Source organism: Sinocyclocheilus anshuiensis, unplaced genomic scaffold (genome assembly GCF_001515605.1).
Source record: "Sinocyclocheilus anshuiensis isolate Anshui unplaced genomic scaffold, SAMN03320099.WGS_v1.1 scaffold63, whole genome shotgun sequence".
In the NCBI taxonomy this organism is placed as follows: Eukaryota; Metazoa; Chordata; class Actinopteri; order Cypriniformes; family Cyprinidae; genus Sinocyclocheilus; species Sinocyclocheilus anshuiensis.
In genome coordinates, this window is record NW_015552625.1 from 2,291,786 (window position 1) to 2,310,279 (window position 18,494).

General features: G+C 37.2%; 1 protein-coding gene across 1 annotated transcript in view; it reads left to right on the forward strand.

The window, feature by feature from the left end:
* The window catches only part of LOC107666458 (uncharacterized), a 30,116-nt gene extending 12,766 nt beyond the window's left edge, over positions 1-17,350 (forward strand). The window contains 12 exon segments of the mRNA XM_074186924.1: positions 1,800-1,985; positions 2,316-2,396; positions 2,521-2,633; positions 2,811-2,869; positions 3,560-3,649; positions 9,457-9,500; positions 12,289-12,476; positions 12,934-13,004; positions 13,123-13,280; positions 15,004-15,148; positions 15,993-16,136; positions 16,216-17,350. Coding sequence (XP_074043025.1) covers positions 1,800-1,985; positions 2,316-2,396; positions 2,521-2,633; positions 2,811-2,869; positions 3,560-3,649; positions 9,457-9,500; positions 12,289-12,476; positions 12,934-13,004; positions 13,123-13,280; positions 15,004-15,148; positions 15,993-16,136; positions 16,216-16,464 — 1,528 coding nt within the window. The 3' untranslated portion in view covers positions 16,465-17,350.
* Positions 17,351-18,494: the final 1,144 nt, after the last annotated feature.

Below are 18,494 nucleotides of genomic sequence, written 5' to 3' on the forward strand. Positions count from 1 at the left end.
ATATATCAATGGCAAGCTTATTTATTCAGCTTTCAGATGATGTATAAATCTCAATTTTGTAAAATTGACACTTATGACTGGTTTTGTGGCCCAGGATCACATATTTATCTTGCATTGTGCAAGACCATCCTCAACACATTGTGAATCACATTTCGACAAATTTCTTTAAAAACTTCAACTCACATATAGTCATTTTTCATAACCAGTCAAGAACTAAAATTCTAGTGCAACTCGTTGTCAGTGTAAGGTAATATCATATCCTTGGCATGTGATACTCTTAGGCTTATCAAGTCATGCAAAAAATGTTTAAATTATGCAGTCTTTTTCCTCCTTTGGTATGTAAATCTTGTCATTCAACGTTAAAGAGAGGTGTGTTAAAAGTTTTTCACAAAGCACTGGAATGTTGTAAAGCCTCAGCACATGTGAGGTGATTGTTTGCCCATACACCTCCCTGTATTCACCTCACCATTTATAGTGAGTGGGTGTGAACATGTCCACTAAGAAGCATTTATTCGTACAATGTAGAAATATGTGCTGGCATTTGTAACAATCATCGTCTTGCATTTTTTTCTCCTTTAAGTGCCCTCACCAGTCAAGTTATGATATGTGTGTCATGTTATTGTTATTCAAACACAGGTGTCTAAATATATCAGCTGATGTCTGACATACAAAAAGATTTAGCAAAGGTGTGTCTGTTAGTCACTGTGCATCTTTGTAGAAGCTCTTCCCACATCCTAGAAGCCGTGGTGGAAAAGCTCTCTATATTTATTCCTGGTTTTCTCTACCATGTTTCTATCTGTCCATTGTTTGAAGAACAAACAATCTGCCCTCATCCCCTTTTTTCGAGTCTCCTCCCCTGCCTTGTTTGTGAACTATCCGGTTGGAGTAGGTTGGGAATGGAGAACTTCGGAACAAACCAAAGACAGATGACAGGGGTGATCCGCATGTGGCATGAACATTTTTGGTTCTCATACATCTAACAGACTTTGGAATGCGGTGGTTTAAAGGCAGAGTTGGGTCACTGAGGTAGAGTAGATGCTTTTTAAAGCACTTTTTGGGTAGCCGCTCTTGTTTTGGTTTTTCAGACCTTATGTGTCATTAGAGTTTTACGCTTTAGTTTTTGATTCAAGACTGAATGGAATGTATTTAACATATATTTGACACTTTTAATATAAATTAAACTTCTTTCTGTCCTCTCACATGTGAATATCAGCTGAAGACCTTTATGTTTGTGTGTGTGTGTGTGTGTGTATGTGTATGTGTATGTGTATGTGAAGCTTTTGTGCTTTTGAATAGTGGACAAAGGGCAAATATACAGGTTTATGCACTCAAAATAGTTTGTCAGGTGTGCGTTTTTAGTTACTAAATGCTGGTTTCTCTGTGAATGGTGGATTGAGTTGATCTGCTGGGAAAGAATCTGTATAGGTAGATCAGATAGACTCTATTTACATCACATTGCTAGTGCTAAGAATAACAGGTTCAGACATGAGAGATAGAAGGTAAACAAATTTAACCTCATGATTTGACTGCTTTAGCGAATAGTCAGTATTAAAGGGGTCATATGATGCGATTTCAATTTTTCCTTTCTCTTTGGAGTGTTCAGTATGCTTATATTGTGTAGTTGTCTATGATGGCTTATTTTAAGCCCAAGCATATTTACATATCATATCTGGGTTGCCTTTTTACAAATAAAATGTATACCACTTTTCCTTTTCCTTGGTAATGCTATAGTTCATATTCAAATAGATGTGTGTCACCTTTCATGTAGACGTCATTCATTTATTTTTCCTCCGTTCCAGAGAGAGGCCATCACGGCCGGTGTCTGAATCCGATCCAGAGGTGGCTGAGCGATTGGCTGTGGGCAGCACTGAAACTCTGGCCAATGGCAACAAAGCTGACCTCCAAGCTGCAAAACGGCTGGCCAAACGTTTGTACAATCTTGATGGATTTAAGAAGTCAGACGTGGCACGTCACCTGAGCAAGAAGTGAGGATCATTTTAACCATTAATAAATACTAAGAAATTATGTAGTTCATTCCTCTTTCTTTGTTTTTTGAGCTTTTGTGAAGCAAAGTTCAATTTAATAATAATAAATACCATGTTTTAAATGTACAGTGGGGACTGTTTTAAAAATTTACATTTTATAAGTTAAAAATGAATAATAAATATTTATTATTCTGGACTGTTGTTAGGTAATTTATTTCTGAAAATGACCGTGTGAACTTCTTTGTATGAAGGGATTGACTTTTTGACGCCTAGTATGAGGCCCAAAAACCTTATTTTCGTAACGCTTTTGTCTTTTCATGACTTTTGCAGCAATGATTTCAGTCACATGGTGGCGGAGGAGTATCTCAGTTATTTTAACTTCTCAGAGATGATGGTGGATCGGGCGTTAAGGTGAGCTAGCTATTCCTCCCATGTTTAGTTAAGTAAATATTTGCTCTCGTTTCTCATGTCCAACAGGTTTATTCAAATTCTCAGTCTGTTTTTCTCGTAGTCTTTTGTCGTTCTTGTTTCTTAGAGTGTTTTTGAGAGAGTTTGCCCTAATGGGAGAGACACAAGAGAGGGAGCGAGTATTGTCCCATTTTTCTAAAAGATACCTCCAGAGCAACCCGAACACTATTCTAAATGAAGGTAAGCCATGCCAGCATTGTGTGTGTGTGTGTGTGTGTGTGTGTGTGTGTGTGTGTGTGTGTGTGTGTGTGTGTGAATGAATGTGCATCTGATGTGTATTACAGGAAAACTAACACTATGGGGTGCTCTTGCGCTGACTGTGTGAGCTTATGGGAGTTCTGTGCCTCTGTGTTTCAGACAGTGTTCACACACTGACTTGTGCCCTGATGCTGCTCAACACTGATCTGCATGGTCATGTGAGTTTTGAGATGTATCTGATGTATCATAAACACATAACAAACAATGAAAAAAAAGAATCATATTCAGGTTCAAATAAAAATCCCAAGGGTATTTTAACTTGGAAAATATACACTGATACTTCATGAATTTAGGTTTTAAACATACGCCATGAACATTTGACTTATATACAGTAAGCTATAAAGCATGAATACATTTTTTATTTAATTTTTTTCAACAATGCGTTTTTGCTGTGCAAAGTTGACCTTCTAAAATGAATGCCAGTCACATCTCTGAAATATCCATGTCTGTTTTGTGGAAAACAAAAAATATAACTGGAAGTTATAATAAGGTGTTTATTGTGAAATTACTACTGTTATTTTTTACATGTATAAGATTTGAGCCTCTGTGAAGGGAGCTAGAACTGTGTTTTTAGGATGGATTTTATCCTCTGAGCTGTTCTCCACCCTGAGGGGATGAGGAGGAGTGTCGGTTTTACAGTTAGGAATAAAAATAGAAATTCATCCATAAATGTAATAGTAAAAACTTTTCTCAGGGGAGGCAGAATTATTTTTGCACAAAATATTAACACATTTACTGCTCACTGTGTACTTGGTATTTTAAGTGTTGTTGAGTGCACAGGAACCGTGAAATAGGTCAGCGCATCAGCTGACAGTGAATTTATATGCTATCGTCTCTCTCTCATTCAGAACGTCGGGAAGAGGATGTCCTGCATGCAGTTCATTAGTAACCTAGAGGGGCTAAATGATGGCCAAAACTTCCCAAAAGATCTTCTCAAGGTTTGTAGGGTTTTCAAGCATTCACACACATTCACACACTGACCGCTTTTGCATATTGAATTATCCCATTAAGGTCTAATTGTGTTTAAACCATAGAAGACATTCACCTGCACCACAGCTAATGAAATAACCCTGTGTAATCAGCATATTCTAAATAAATTAAGGCATGCACATTCTTTAACTGTTACTCTCCTCTGGAAAAATCTTGGTATTTAATATGATGCATTTTAGTAATTTTGAACAGTAAATAATCAGCTCATTATTGCTCATAGTAGAATAGTTTTAATTTTCATACACTACAAACTTCAAAAGTTTGGGATTGATAAGAGTTTTTACATTTTTTTGAATGAAGTCTCTTATGCTCACCAATGCTGCATTTTTTGATAAAAATAGTATGTAATATGATTTGATATACGGAGAATTTATTAAAAAATCCCAAAATTACAGGCATATGTCAGATGCCTTATTTAAATGTATAGAATCTGCAATGTTGTCAGTCAATAATCATGATTTATATCTGAATATTCTTGTGCATGTAAATGTTGTGCATGAATATTCATGTGCATTATTATCAGAATATTTTTGTGCATGTAAATGCCCATATAAAAGGCACTTTTTATTGTAAATATATTTTGGAGTTTTGGTAGAACCATTCTCACAGATCATAGCTACAAGATGAAGTTTTGCATTATAATGCTGCACTGGATGCACGCTGTGCCTGAAATTATTGTTTTATTGCCATTTTATTGTTTGCCATGTCTGAAGTTGAGTGTTGTGACTAAACTCCGCCATGTGGGGGTTTCTGTTGCAGCTGATGTCAGTGAACTTCCTGTGCTCCAATGTTCTGGTGCTCAGGGTTTGTCTATTTTAGTCCCTTCTCTTGGATTACAGGCCACTCTGCACAAGAATAATAGCCACATGATGACCGCACCTGAACCACTCTGCTAATATGTGCTTTAAAATCACAGGGAGCCTTTCAAGCGTTTGGTCCCCCCACTCTATCTCTATCTCTCTCTCTCTCTCTCTCTCTCTCTCTCTCTCTCTCTCCTCTGGCCATCTCTCTCTCTCTGTGTGTTGCTCATCCCTCTTTCGCTTTGTGCCTTGCTCTATTCCATCACCTCCCACCCCCTCACTCTCTTCACAGTTTTCTGCGTTCTCTCGCTCTAGCCGTTATACTATCTGCCATCTTGCTCTTTGTTTCACCCTATAATCTGCAAAAACTTACTCTGCTGAACTGTACTTAGCCCTGTCTGTCTAGGTTATTTCCATATAATAATCCTTATCTCAGGCCTTGGCTGACGAATGGCATCCTTCTTCTCTCTTCTTCTCAGCTCTGGTCTTCTTTCTTCCTGTTTCTCTCCACCTACCACCATGTGAGGGTGTGAAGGCCACACAGTTGCCGAGTAAAGACAGTTAGTCTGGATAACTAGGCTATGGGAGTGAAGTGTTTAGCTATCTGGATATTCCTTCCCATAATTTTAGTCTCTTGACCTTCTTTTTCGTCTGTCTGCCCTGATATTACAACAGGTTTTAGGGTTAAATATAGTGCAGATAGAGATGGCAGCTGAGAGAGACATCTGTGAGCCAACAGGTTAGGCTCTCAGTGCCTGTGTGGTTCATGACAGTTAACGGCCGTGAAAAACCTGTGTGAAGTCTGTCTTCATGCCAGCAACAGCAGGGGTGGCAGGGAGGACAGATGGGAATTTGGCTGCCACACGGCTTCTCACTGAAATGAGGGTTTTGTCATGGTATTATCGTAAATGCGTTACAAATTGCTCATGCTTTATCTCTCCTGTCCCTCTTTCTCTCTTTTGTTCCCTTTTTTCAATTTGCAAATGATGGTTTTGTTCTTTCACTCAGTTGTGTGAACAGCATAATTCCTGTTATCTCCCAGGTTGAGATTAATGAGTATGTGCATATGCATCATTGCATTATGCATTATGCTCCTCCCACTGGTCACTACACAGTTTACAGCATCAAACTGTGAAAATTCTGTTTTGACAATTGATCTTGCAATGTATGGTAACATTTCAATAAGGTTCAGTTCTTCAATTAAATTCTTTAATTTCAATTAGTTAATGCATGAAATAACAATAAAACATTTACTGCATTTGTTCATTTATATAAATATTTTGTTGTTCATTGTTAACTCATAATTGTTCATAATAGACTAATAATTAATGTTAGTTTCTACAACTTAAAATGTTACAAATTTGCTTGTATACACTACTATTCAAAATATTTTTTTTAATTGATCATTTATTTGATCAAAAATACAGTAAAACATTAAAGTAATTGTTTTTTATTTTAATATATTTTAAAATGTAATTCATTTCTGTAATGGCAAAGATGAATTTCCAGTCATCAGTGTCACACAGTTCTTCAGAAATCATTTTAATATGCTGATTTGGTGCTCAAGAAACAATTATTGGAAACCATGGTACATTTTTTCATCCTTGCAAAAAAAAAAAAAGAATAAAAAATCGGTCACACTTTAAGGTCCAATTCTCACTATTAACACAATTAACTACAACTTTTGCCTCAATAAACTCCTAATTTGCTGCTTATTAATAAGTAGTTAGGTAGTGGTTAAGTTTAGGTATTGGGCAAGATTAGGGATGTAGAATATGGTCATGAAGAATATGTGCTTTATAAGTACTAATAAACAGCCAATATGTTAATAATAGGCATGCTAATAAGCACCTGGTTAATAGTGAGAAACGGTCCTTATACTAAAGTGTTACCAAAACATCTTTCAAAAAAAGCCCAAACTTTTAAACGATAGTGTATGCAAATCATCATTCACTTAGATAAAAAATGCTTTAAAATTATTTTTTATTGTTAGTTCATACATCATAAATATTAACATGTGTATTTTATCACAGATGGAATGCTATTGTATAAAATTTAACCAAGTTTGAACTTTTTTCATTTTAGTTATTCAGGCACTATCTATGTTGCAGCAGCTACTGCACAACACACATGGATGTAATCCGTTTCCAAGATGTGTTTGGCTTGACAAAACTGTATTCTGTCCTTTTCAATTCAGGCTTTACTGTACCCCAGGTGCTTTTACAATCTCAACTGTTAGCGTCTCAGTCTGCTTTGATGAACACATGGAGTCCTTCTTGTGCTCTAACACGAGCAGATAAAACCTCCCTATGCCCAGCTCACTGGGATAACTGCTGGCTGCCTGGTGACAGTGGCCAAATAAAAGCAGGTCACGTTTGAATAAAGTTAGACTCAGACTATGGGATGCCCAGTGTCCCAGAGCTGTCTGTGACAGAGAGAGAGAGAGAGAGAGAGAACAGGCTGCATCAGTGAGCAGAGTGCCAAAAGAAACCACACCAACCAAATGAATTCACTGCTTCTACAATATCCCCAGTGACTTGTTATATTGCGTAATTCTTATTGATAACATAAGTCGACTGTTCATTGGCTGCTCCCATGTGTGAACTGTCCAATTATATTTTGCAACTCATTTGGCAAATGGCTAAAGCAATTGGCTGATGGATATAAAGCAATTTGTACAAGCTTTATGTGATAACTGTAAAAATGATTTTTCGGAGTTGTATATAAAACACAAGATTATTGGAGCATGTTTTACAAGAAATTGTCAAATTTCACGTTAAATTCAGCATGCTACTTGCCATTTCTTTAAAACAGTTTTCACTCAGAAATGGCTAGTAAATTTTACAAATAATTACAAATAAGTTATTTTTTTCATTTAAAATGATTTATGAGTTAATTATTTATTGTTGCATTTTTAATAAAATTTTAATGGTTTAAATAAACATTTTAAATTAGTCTATTTATTGATTTAAAAAGTGATTGGTTTATTTACATTTTTAATTAATACATTAATACGTAATTTTATTATTTAATGGTATTCCTAGCCAATAAAATAAACTCAATATCAAAAAACTCAAAGTTTAATGCTGATTTTGAGTGCCAGCATACTCAGTTATCATAATTAACATGATAATAAATTTGAGCAACAGGTTTATTGTCATTATACCTTACAACAGACCTTTTCTACATTATGCGTATTGAAAATTAGATTGAGTATGGCAATAAAGTGATGTGAGGATTTGCACGTTCTAGAGCCTGGAAACTGATTGACATTCACAGGAGGGTGGGATCATGGAACATTCAAGTGCCATGATTTGTCAGTCATGCTGGGAGACGGGTACATCAATTGAGAAGCAGAGCGCGAGAGAGACCATGAAAGAGATCGGGCGAGATTGTGAATGCAAGAGAGAGATGGGAGGGTGAACACTCCTCCCTCACAAGATCTCATTCTCACCGCACAGCCCATTTTTTATCTGCAGCAAGAGCGCAGGACTCAGACGCCCAACCTCTATTGTTCCTACAGCCGTGCAGCAGAGCTGTGTTTGTGGAAGGGAAAAAATCAGGTGTGAAAGAATCTGGATAACCGGCGTGTGGATACAAGCTCGAAGAGAAAGAAACGGATGAAAGAGAATTCTGGAAAACTTCTAATGCATTCAACTGACTGACATTGAATGGAGAAAACTGCACAAAGCAACAGGATTCTCTCGTTTCTCTGCTGATTTCCTGCTCCAGTCTGGTCCTTCTGTCTCTCACACGTCTGATGTCTATTTTTCTGGCCCAGAGGGGGACGTTAGGTGACGTCACAGTTTTGGGATGCCAGTTTGAGAGTGGGCGGAAGTCGGTCAGAACTCTCAGTCTGTTCCCTGCATGAGCCCATGTGTGTTTATCTCATGCATTTGCTTCAATGATGTTCGCATTCATCCGTCTGTCCTCTTCTCCAATTATCTCCTTCCACCATCACGGTCCTCGCAAGCCATCTGCACCGCACCTGTGAGCGTGTCAGCATGCGTCGGTGAGCACGTGAAGGTGTGATGAACTCGAGGATGTATACCAGGAAACAACTGGATGTTGGCCGCAGATCCTCAGCCTTGATCGTCTTTGGTGTTTCAGTCAAAGCAGAAAGTTTGATGCAAAATGGCGCTGGTGGATTTGCAGTGGCCCAGCGATGTTTTTACATGCATAATGAATAGGAATGGATCCATAATGCAAGAGTTGGAATCACTACGGAAAGCCTGATGCCCGTGTGACACCCTCAAGGATCTCCCAAAGAGCTTCGCCACTGCCAAAGACTTTGAGTTTGCCACTGTGTCATTTGACGTGCTCTTTGAACTCATTTCTACTCACCGTTCTGGATTCTACGTGTGGAAAAAAGACATAAAGTGAATGAAGACTCCGTCAAGTTTAATTTAGCATTGCTTGATTTTAAAGCCTTCATTTCCTCATCTGTGGATCCTGTATCTAGAAAAATCATGATTGGTGTAAACAGTATTCACTCCACTGGTCGTCTCCGCTCTCGCTCCCTGTGCTCGGTGCGATGTGGACGGGACTTCAGCGTGATGGACCCGTTCCGTTACACCAAAGCACCTCGCTCTCGTTCCTTAAAGCCCCTGGCCTTCCCTGATCTGCTCGGCAAGGTTCAGGATGGCCAAAATCACCCACAAACCCGGAAGAAAAAGCAAAAGGTGACACTTGTTAACAGCAGGATCTGCCCATGGAAATGAATATCTTCTTTTTTTTTTCCTTCTGCTTTTAATGATGGTTGGGTTGATTTTTTTCCATGATGAAAAATGTTGTCTGCAACCTGTTGCAGGTGTTGGTTTCATGGTTATTGTTAACTTTCAGTTGCTATTTTTAGACACGTCAGTGGGATGTTTGAGCGCACACACATATACACGCAAAGGGCAAAACTGTTGATGAGGTTGTGCTTTAATGCTGTTGTTTTCCACTTTTAACAGGCTCTCTACAACTCTATCAAAAATGAAAAGCTGCAGTGGACAATGTAAGTCTAATGTTTTCTCTAGTGGCTCCTTTTCACTACATCAGATTCGAGTGCATCATCCTCCTCATCCAGTGTCATCTAAAACATTTGAAAATAATTCAATGCCTCTAGAAGTGTTATTGATTTAAAAATGGCATAAGCTCATTATAGAATCCTTTAGTTGGAAAGGCCTTTCATTTCATCAGTGAGATGTGCTTATTAGGCGCACTTTTAGTTCAAGAGCACCATCCTCCTCATCCAGTGTCATCCAAAACATTTGAAAATAATTCAATGCCTCTAGAAGTGTTATTGATTTAAAAATGGCATAAGCTCATTATAGAATCCTTTAGTTGGAAAGGCCTTTCATTTCATCAGTGAGATGTGCTTATTAGGCGCACTTTTAGGGAAAATAAAGTTTTTTTATAGGTTCTTTACTTGAATCCAGAAAACTCTTTACTCAAAAAGGTTCTATAAAAATCTTTTTGACATTAACGATAAAAAAGAAAGGATTCTTTTGGATCTATTAAATAATACTTAATTTTATTTATTTAATTTTATTATTTTTTATTATTATTTCGATACTACTGCACTAAACTTTTAAATTATGAAATGTATTAAATTATTAAATTACTAAGAGTAAAATGGGTAATGAAAACCATTTAACTTTATGTTTAAAACGCATTTTAACCCGTTTAATCCCAAATTTTTCCCAGACATGAAAATATCCAAATGATGCGTCATTATTTCAACCCTTTGAAATAATCAATATTTTATTTTATTTTTTTGGAAAAGTGTGTGAAAAATTTTATTTTATGGTCAGTCACAATTGTAACCGGTGGGATAATGTGTATACTGAATTAACATATTTCTGCAGTCATAAAAATTGTTATATATCTTAGCCCAGCTATTTTAAACTGTTTGATCACATTCTAGGGTTACTATTATGCATAAAAAACCCTTATACAATATTGATAGGAATACTGAGATCAAATACAAAAAAATGCAACCATCAACGTATTTCAACGTTTTTACTTTTTTGTAACATACAGTATATCATCACATTTTTATATTAGTGCTACCAGTATTACAACATTAATATTCTAACTTATTTGTAACATTTGAACTTTTGATTTAGTGCAATATTTTGTACTGCCATTAGGGACTGCCAGTGATCGATATATCGATACTTCAGATCGATACGCCCATCCCTACTTTTAGGGGTTCCAAATATGAAGACTAAACCCTTTAAGGTTCTATATTGAACCATACACTCTTAAAAATATATAACTTCTTTATTGCCATAGATGGTTCCATGAAAAACCTTTAGTATCCATGGAACCTTTTCATTGCACTAAAGGTTCGTTATAGTGGAAAAGCTTCTTTAGGTTTTTAAAATGTTCTTTTAAGAACTGTTCACTGAAAACCAAAAATGGTTCCTCTGTAGCATCATTGCAAAAACCCCCTTTTGGAATCTTTTTTTTTTTTAAAGAGTGTATGTACTGTATGTGTGTATTTATGACCTGGCCAGAGCTGTATGATGCTCTAAGCCCTTACTTTCGACGTTGGATTTCCAGATTTTGTTGCCATGGTTACCGCAAGCTGCCTCTCCATAATTACAGGTTGAAATCTTTGTCTGGCTAATGTGCAGACTTAAACACAGCCCTCTCTCTTTGTCTCTCACACACACATACAAACTCTCATGTGCACTGTGTTTGCTCCTTGAGGGGTTCTGCAGTACCCTTGTTTATGTGTGAAGGAGAAAAGCACGAGTGATTGTTTTATTCTCTTTCATTTAGCAGCAGGTCTTTGATCTTCTAGCGTCCCTCCACTCTTTTGGTCTCTCTGTTTCACACTCCCTCCATTTCTGAGTTTGACTCACTTCATTGCACTTTCATTTATTTAGCATTGTGTGATTCTCAGCTAAAGGCCATCATTCATTGTATGAATCAATGCACGTCAGTCACCATTTTTATGTGGCTGCTCTTTCTGCCTCCCTCTCTCTCTATCTCCCTTTCTCTCCCATGGTACTCCATCTTCTGAGCTGGTTCTCTTGGTTACTAGTGTGGAGGCCAGCAGTTACTAAGCAACAGATGAGAGCATTATCATGTGAAGGCAAAGGCTATGTGCTGTACTCCGTAGCAGTTAGAGAGGAATGTTTAGCGGTCCAGACCTCAGGGGCTCTCCAGGGTGTCTGACTGCACTCCCTGCACAGCTGGATATGTGTACTGTAGATAAAATACAACTGTGCCAAGCAATAGGCAATAAAGATGCAGTTTCAGTCCTTATCAGTGACTCTAAATGCACTAGGGCTGTGCAATTAATCGCATGCGATTGTCATGTGCATCTCGTCAGTAAAGCCGGTTCCGTGATTAGTAGTAAATCTCCATCAATCTGCGATCTCAATCTCAATCTGCGATAATGAACGCGATATTGCCTAATTGTCAGTGAACTACGGCTCTGTGTAGTTAATGCCGCTCCATCTGAAAGCAGGTGTTGGAGATTTACTACTAATCACGGAACCGGCTTTACTCACAAGATGCGCATGACAATCGCATGCGATTAATTGCACAGCCCTAAAATGCACAATAAAAATGCCTGTAATTGAGGTGGGATGGTGCTTTATGCTACCTCGCTCCCTGAATCACTACCTGTATGTGTCTGTGTGTGTTTAAAGTCAAAATCTAAAACAGCAATTGAAGGTAAATGTTGAAAGTCAGGGAATTTGCATTAGTATGTAAAATGCCTTGTGGGTAAAGGTGAGAATGCAGACTACTGTTCATAATAAAGCTCTTGTTTGTGTATTCTACAGCGATGAGGAGGAACTGCGGAAGTCTTTCTCTGAGCTGGATGGCAGGAAAGACTCCACATCTCACACTATGAAGCGGATCAGCAGCGGTGGTAACCCCCTCATCAGTGTTGCACAGCAGTCCAGCGCTCAGGTCTACGTGAACGGCTTTCTCGTGCGGAAAGTTCACGCTGATTCTGATGGCAAGAGAAGTAAGCCATTCCTCAGATGCAGCCTTTTATTTGATCTAGTAATGTTTTCATCTGTTTTATAGTCTGAATAATTGTAGTTTAAATGACAGAAGTATATTCTTGATTTGTTTTCCAGTAAAAATATCAAAGATCTAAATATCTCAAAACAACATGCATTTAACTATGTTGCGATTCATTATAGTCTTTTTTTTTTTCTTGTTTTAATCATAAATCTTAAAATAAGATATCTGTCAATGGGGTAAGAACAATAAAAATCTCCTTAAAGTTTTATCCTAGAGTTTTGCTAATTATGTAAATGTATCATGTTTTAAGAATTTTTTTTATATTTTTACTAGGACAGAAAAAGTGATTATCAGTATTATGATTATTTCAGTGTATTTTTTAAAATAAAAAATATTCATCTAGTTATAGAATATTTAACTGTTTGTTTAAAAGTTTGACTGTGTTTTTCTTTTAGCTCCACGAGGTAAAAGAGGATGGAAGACATTTTATGCCATCCTAAAAGGACTGATTCTTTACCTTCAGAAGGTACATTTTAGTCATTAATGTTTTGTGCTATATGGACCATATTTTCTTGTGGTTGCTGTACAGTTATTAACTGTAAAAAAGATTTGTGATTTGCCTCTACTTTGGGATTGGTCTGCAGGATGAATATCGTCCTGATAAGCAGCTGTCTGATGAGGACTTGAAGAATGCAGTATCAATCCATCATTCTTTAGCCATGCGGGCAGCAGACTATAGCAAACGACCCAATGTGTTTTACCTTCGCACTGCTGACTGGAGGGTCTTTCTTTTCCAGGCCCCGTAAGTCTTGTTGTCTTATCTGTACTATAAGAGTGATTCACTTCAAAATCAGAAACAGAATTTTATACCTTTAAGCTTTTTTTAGTACCATTAAAAAGTTAGTTCACCCCAAAATGAAAATTCTGTCATTAATTACTCGCCCTCATGTCATTCAAAACCCGTAAGACCTTCGTTCATCTTCGGAACACAAATTAAGATATTTTTGATGGAATCTGAGAGCTCTCTGACCCTGCATAGACCGCAATGCAACTGAAATGTTCCAGACCGAAACGTAGCAAGGACATCGGTAAAACAATCCATGTGACATCAGTGGCTCAACTTCAATTTTGCAAAGCTACGATAATACTTTTTGTGCGTAAAGAAAACAAAAATTACATAATTTATTTAACAATTCTTCTCCCCTGAGTTACGTCTTCTGCCATTTTGAAGAGTAGCCAAGAACGTAATCAGCGTTGTTTACGTTAGGAGGGGAAAGCGTGCGCATGAACGTAATCAGCGTTGTTTACACTTAGGGTAAAGCGTGCGTATGCATTGTGATACTCTCCAAAATGGCGGAAGACTAACTCGGGGGAGAAGAATCGTTGAATAAAGTCGTCATTTTTGTTTTCTTTGTGCACAAAGTATTCTCGTAGCTTCGCAAAATTGAAGTTGAGCCGCTGACGTCACATGGACTGTTTTACCGATGTCCTTACTACGTTTCTGGACCTGGGAACATTTCAGTTGCGTTGCTGTCTATGCAGGGTCTGAGAGCTCTCACATTTCATCAAAAATATCTTAATTTGTGTGCCGAAGATGAACGAAGGTCTTACGGGTTTGGAACGACATGAGGGTGAGTAATTAATGACAGAATTTTCATTTTGGGGTGAACTAACCATTTAAGTTTTTTTTTTTTTGCATTTTGATAGTTTTTAGAAAATTAAGCAATTTTTAACCCCTTTCTCCAATTCTTAGTAGCCTATTGTAATGCCAAAATCTAGCATTGTCATCACAGTAATACATTACAGTTTAAAATATACAGTATTAAATAGAAAATGTTTTTTTTTTTTTTATTGTAATAATATTTCACATTATTACTGTTTTTACAGGATTTTTGATTAAATAAATGCAGCCAGGGTGAGCATAAGAGAAATATTATACCAACCATAAACATTTCAACTGTAGTGTATAAGTGAAAGGCAATGAAATCAGTTTTTAGCCTTTTATAGAACTTTTTGCATAACTTGGACACTTTGTCACTTTTATAAGTGACGACAAGAATTATTCAGCAGAAGGCTCATGGACAGCTCATGTTGCTTTGTCTTTTGGAAACAGGACAGCACAAAAACACACAATGACTTTCTTTCAAACTCACACACACCTGAGTGCACCGGCTGGTTGTTGCTTACATGCAGGGCTGGTAACGCCCTTGTCAAAATGTTCTCATCTCAGATGAATGACTCAACGTGTATCTCCCAAGAGGATGGATCCTTCTCAGCTATTCTGTCTGTCCCAGATACACATACTAAAACTCTCTCTCTCTCATTCTGCTCCATCTGTTCCACTCCATCTCTCCTGCTAACAGCTGCCTGCTAACTGCTCAGTTTTCAAGGCTGTGTTAGTTGTATTAAACACAAAGTGCACAGTTTCTTTGAGCAGAGAAAATTTAGAAATTTTTTTGTTCCTTCTACTGAATTCTCTTATCTTGCTGCCCTCTGGTTGACCTGTGCTTTCATTTCACCACCAGCAACGCAGAGCAAATGCAGTCCTGGATAACCCGCATCAACACGGTGGCAGCCATGTTCTCTGCCCCCCCCTTCCCAGCAGCCATTGGCTCCCAAAAGAAGTTCAGCCGCCCTCTTCTGCCAGGCTCAAACACCAAGCTCTCACAAGTAACCAACACTTCTGTCTATTAAAGGGCATCACACTACAGTTCATTCCATTCACTACTATTCACATGCATGTGAATGCCGGTGACCAGAAACGCAAGCTCATGTGAAGAAGTTTGGCAAAAATGTAGGTCACACTTAATGGTCCAATTCTTGCTATTAACAAAATATTAACCATGACATTTGCCTCAATAAACTCCTAATTAGCTGTTTATTGATAGTTAGTAAGGTAGATGTTAAGTTTAGGTATTTGGTAGGATTAGGGATGTAGAATATGGTCATGCAGAATATGTGCTTTATAAGTACTAATAAACAGCCAATATGTTACAAACTAGTTAATAGTGAGAACTGGTCCCTATACTAAAGTGTTTACAAAATTTAAAACATGTATACATGTGAATGTTCATTATTTTCATAAACATTTTTAAATAAATTTTTCAAGGTTAAACATTTTTTTAACAAATAGCATAAATTATTCATTCATAATAATTCATTTAATTGTTTTTGAGTGGTTGTACCATATATAGTTATATATATATTTTTTTCTTTATGTTTTTTGCACATTGGTTCACCACGAATTTGATAGGCCGAACAAATGTTTTTCAAATATTTATATTTTCACAAAGCTGCTTTACTGCATAATTATTTTCCCTTTTTAACAATATATTTAGTGACATTTTAGGAAATTACAAATGAACAAAAAACGATCATCCTCAAATGAGGCTTTTTTGTCATTGCTAGATCTAAACTGACAGTTTTTACTTTTTAACAATATATTTATTGAATTTTAACAAATTAAAAAAAAATCTTAAATAAAGCTTTTTTTTCCCCTTTATTATGATACTAGGAGGAGCAGCTTAAGTATCACGAGACACGGTTTCGAGCCATTTCTGCTGAGCTCCAGGAACTGCGCTCTACGCCCCAAGACCGCAAGTCCAAAAGCAGGGACCAAGAAGAGTACAAGCAAAGGGAAGAGTACATGGACTTTGAGGTAAAAACATTTTTTTACTATACTCTTCCTTCCTTCACTCTTCACTCCATTTATACATCTTCCTAAATGTATCTCGTAGAAAACACGCTACGGAACATATGCAATGCTTCTGAGAGCTAAGATCCGCATAGGGGAAACGGACCTGGAGGCGTTTGAGGCTCGTTTGTTTGACGACGGCGGCCTGCAGAGGGCCCACTCCAGCCCCACGTTACCCCAGGACAACAGCTATGCCAGCAGCACCAAAGAGTCGAGCAGGAGCAGCGGCAGCAGCAAGAGGACCAAACGCTCAGACAGTCAGAGACACAGCAACAGACAGGCTGTCAAATAGTGAGAGAACCCAAGCGGAAGGGGTTGTTTATCTCCATTCAGGGGCTGAATATAGAGCGCTACCAGGACGGCTGCAGTTTACTTTGATGGCTGTTCTCAAGTCATCATGATTACGAAACTGTGGTTGGGGTTGCTGTGCCCCACGTGACCGCTGGTAAAGCATGCTTTTCTGGCCAGTAACCGCAAACCCAAATCTGCCAGTGGGCAGATGAGAAGGAGCACCAGCCTCACATTGTCTTATTTCTGTCAGTCTGTGTTTTCGCCACAAACCTGTTTGGTTTATCTGTGTATCATGCTTGTTGATCGTCGGTTTAAACACTCGTGGCTTTTCATTTGAACAAGCTGAAGTGCAAACTTCATCTGGTGGCCCTGGGAGCGACAGCCAAATGAGAAGCGAGCCTCTTTATTGTGTGAACATGTGTTGTTCACTTTATATATTGAAAGCATTGTAGATTTTGCTTTTTAGATCATTTCATCATTTGAGGTCGATCAAGCGCTTTAACTCCTTATGGGAAGTTCAAGAACTTAGTCTGTATATTCCTTTAAACCTTCTTAAAGCACGTCTCAAAGCATGCCTAAGATGTTTGAAGACAATCAGTTCCTCATTTGGTATAATTACTAAGAATATGAATGCATTATTTCTCTTTATACCTTGATAGCGGACTAGTTATAATGACAGTGCAAATAGCACATACCTTGTGAAAAATAAGTGTGGTTAATTGTAGTGTATGAATGTGCACTTGTAGTGTACTTCAAATCTTAAAAGTGTATTAAGAAACTGTACTTGAGGATAATATAATATTAAAGAAATTAAGGCCACTTATGTGTAGAGTACACTTTTTTTGACTGTTTTGTAACACACTTTGTAATGATGTCAGATCTAGTCAGTTACTTTAAAGTACATTTAAATCATTGTTTTAATCTTTTGTTGTGTTTTAAAGTAGTACACTTATTTTGATGTATTGACTAACATAGTAAAGCACATGTAAAGTACTTGATTAAAATTCTATATATTACATTTAAGATAATTATATTTTAAATGTACTAAATTGCAACTTTATTACAAATGTGTAATTAGAAAAATGTTTAAAATATATGATATGCAAGTTTTAGCAGAACATGAAAGTGTATTTTAGTCTACCATAAATGCTTGTCAGTATATTTTAACCGTATTTTAAAGGCAATTGAAGTTATTATTAAACTACAGATAACGTGAAATGCAATTAATTGTATTTAATATATTATTGCATTTAAACTATAATACATTATCATTTAATTGCAAAAAGCATGCAATTAGGTGTCCAATAAGTACTCTTTTTAAAAGTATGCTGAAGTGCACTTCTTTTTCACAAGGGATTACTTTACGTGCTGTCATCATTTCAACAGGAATGTCTGAATGACTTTACTCAGTGCACATTGACACAATGACCAATTACCATGTGAAACGGATGTTAAAATCCATCACAATAATCGACCCCATCGTATTATGTAGTGTAATGTGTATTTAAAATACGTATTGAGCTTGAGAATGACGTGATGCAAAATCTGTGTTGAAACCCTTTGGATATGGCCGAGCCATTGAATTCTCAGGCGCTCATTTTCAAATTTATGATCCATTCAGTGCTGTGGTGAAACAGGAGGCACTAAAAGCTGGTTTGTTCAGAGTAGCCACGTCTAATACCTCAATTGCACTGAGAGACCTGCTCAAGGGAGTGTCATTTGGTCGGAAATAATTCTACCTGTTTACAAACTGGTGTGTTCTTATGTTCAAATGAATTTGTGTGAAGTATTGCTTTATAGGTGAAGGTAAGCTTCTATGCTGCTTATCATAACCTCATGAATTGTCCTGTTGATATCAGAAACATGACGGATCCAAGAAATTGTAAAACTTGTAAAACAACACTCTAATGCAAATCCAGGTCATGAAGATCTAAACTGACTGTTAACACTGCCAGCGTATAGATCAAATGCAGACATTTAGGACACAAAAACAAAATGACTTTGACATGATCTGGGACCCAAATTCCATCA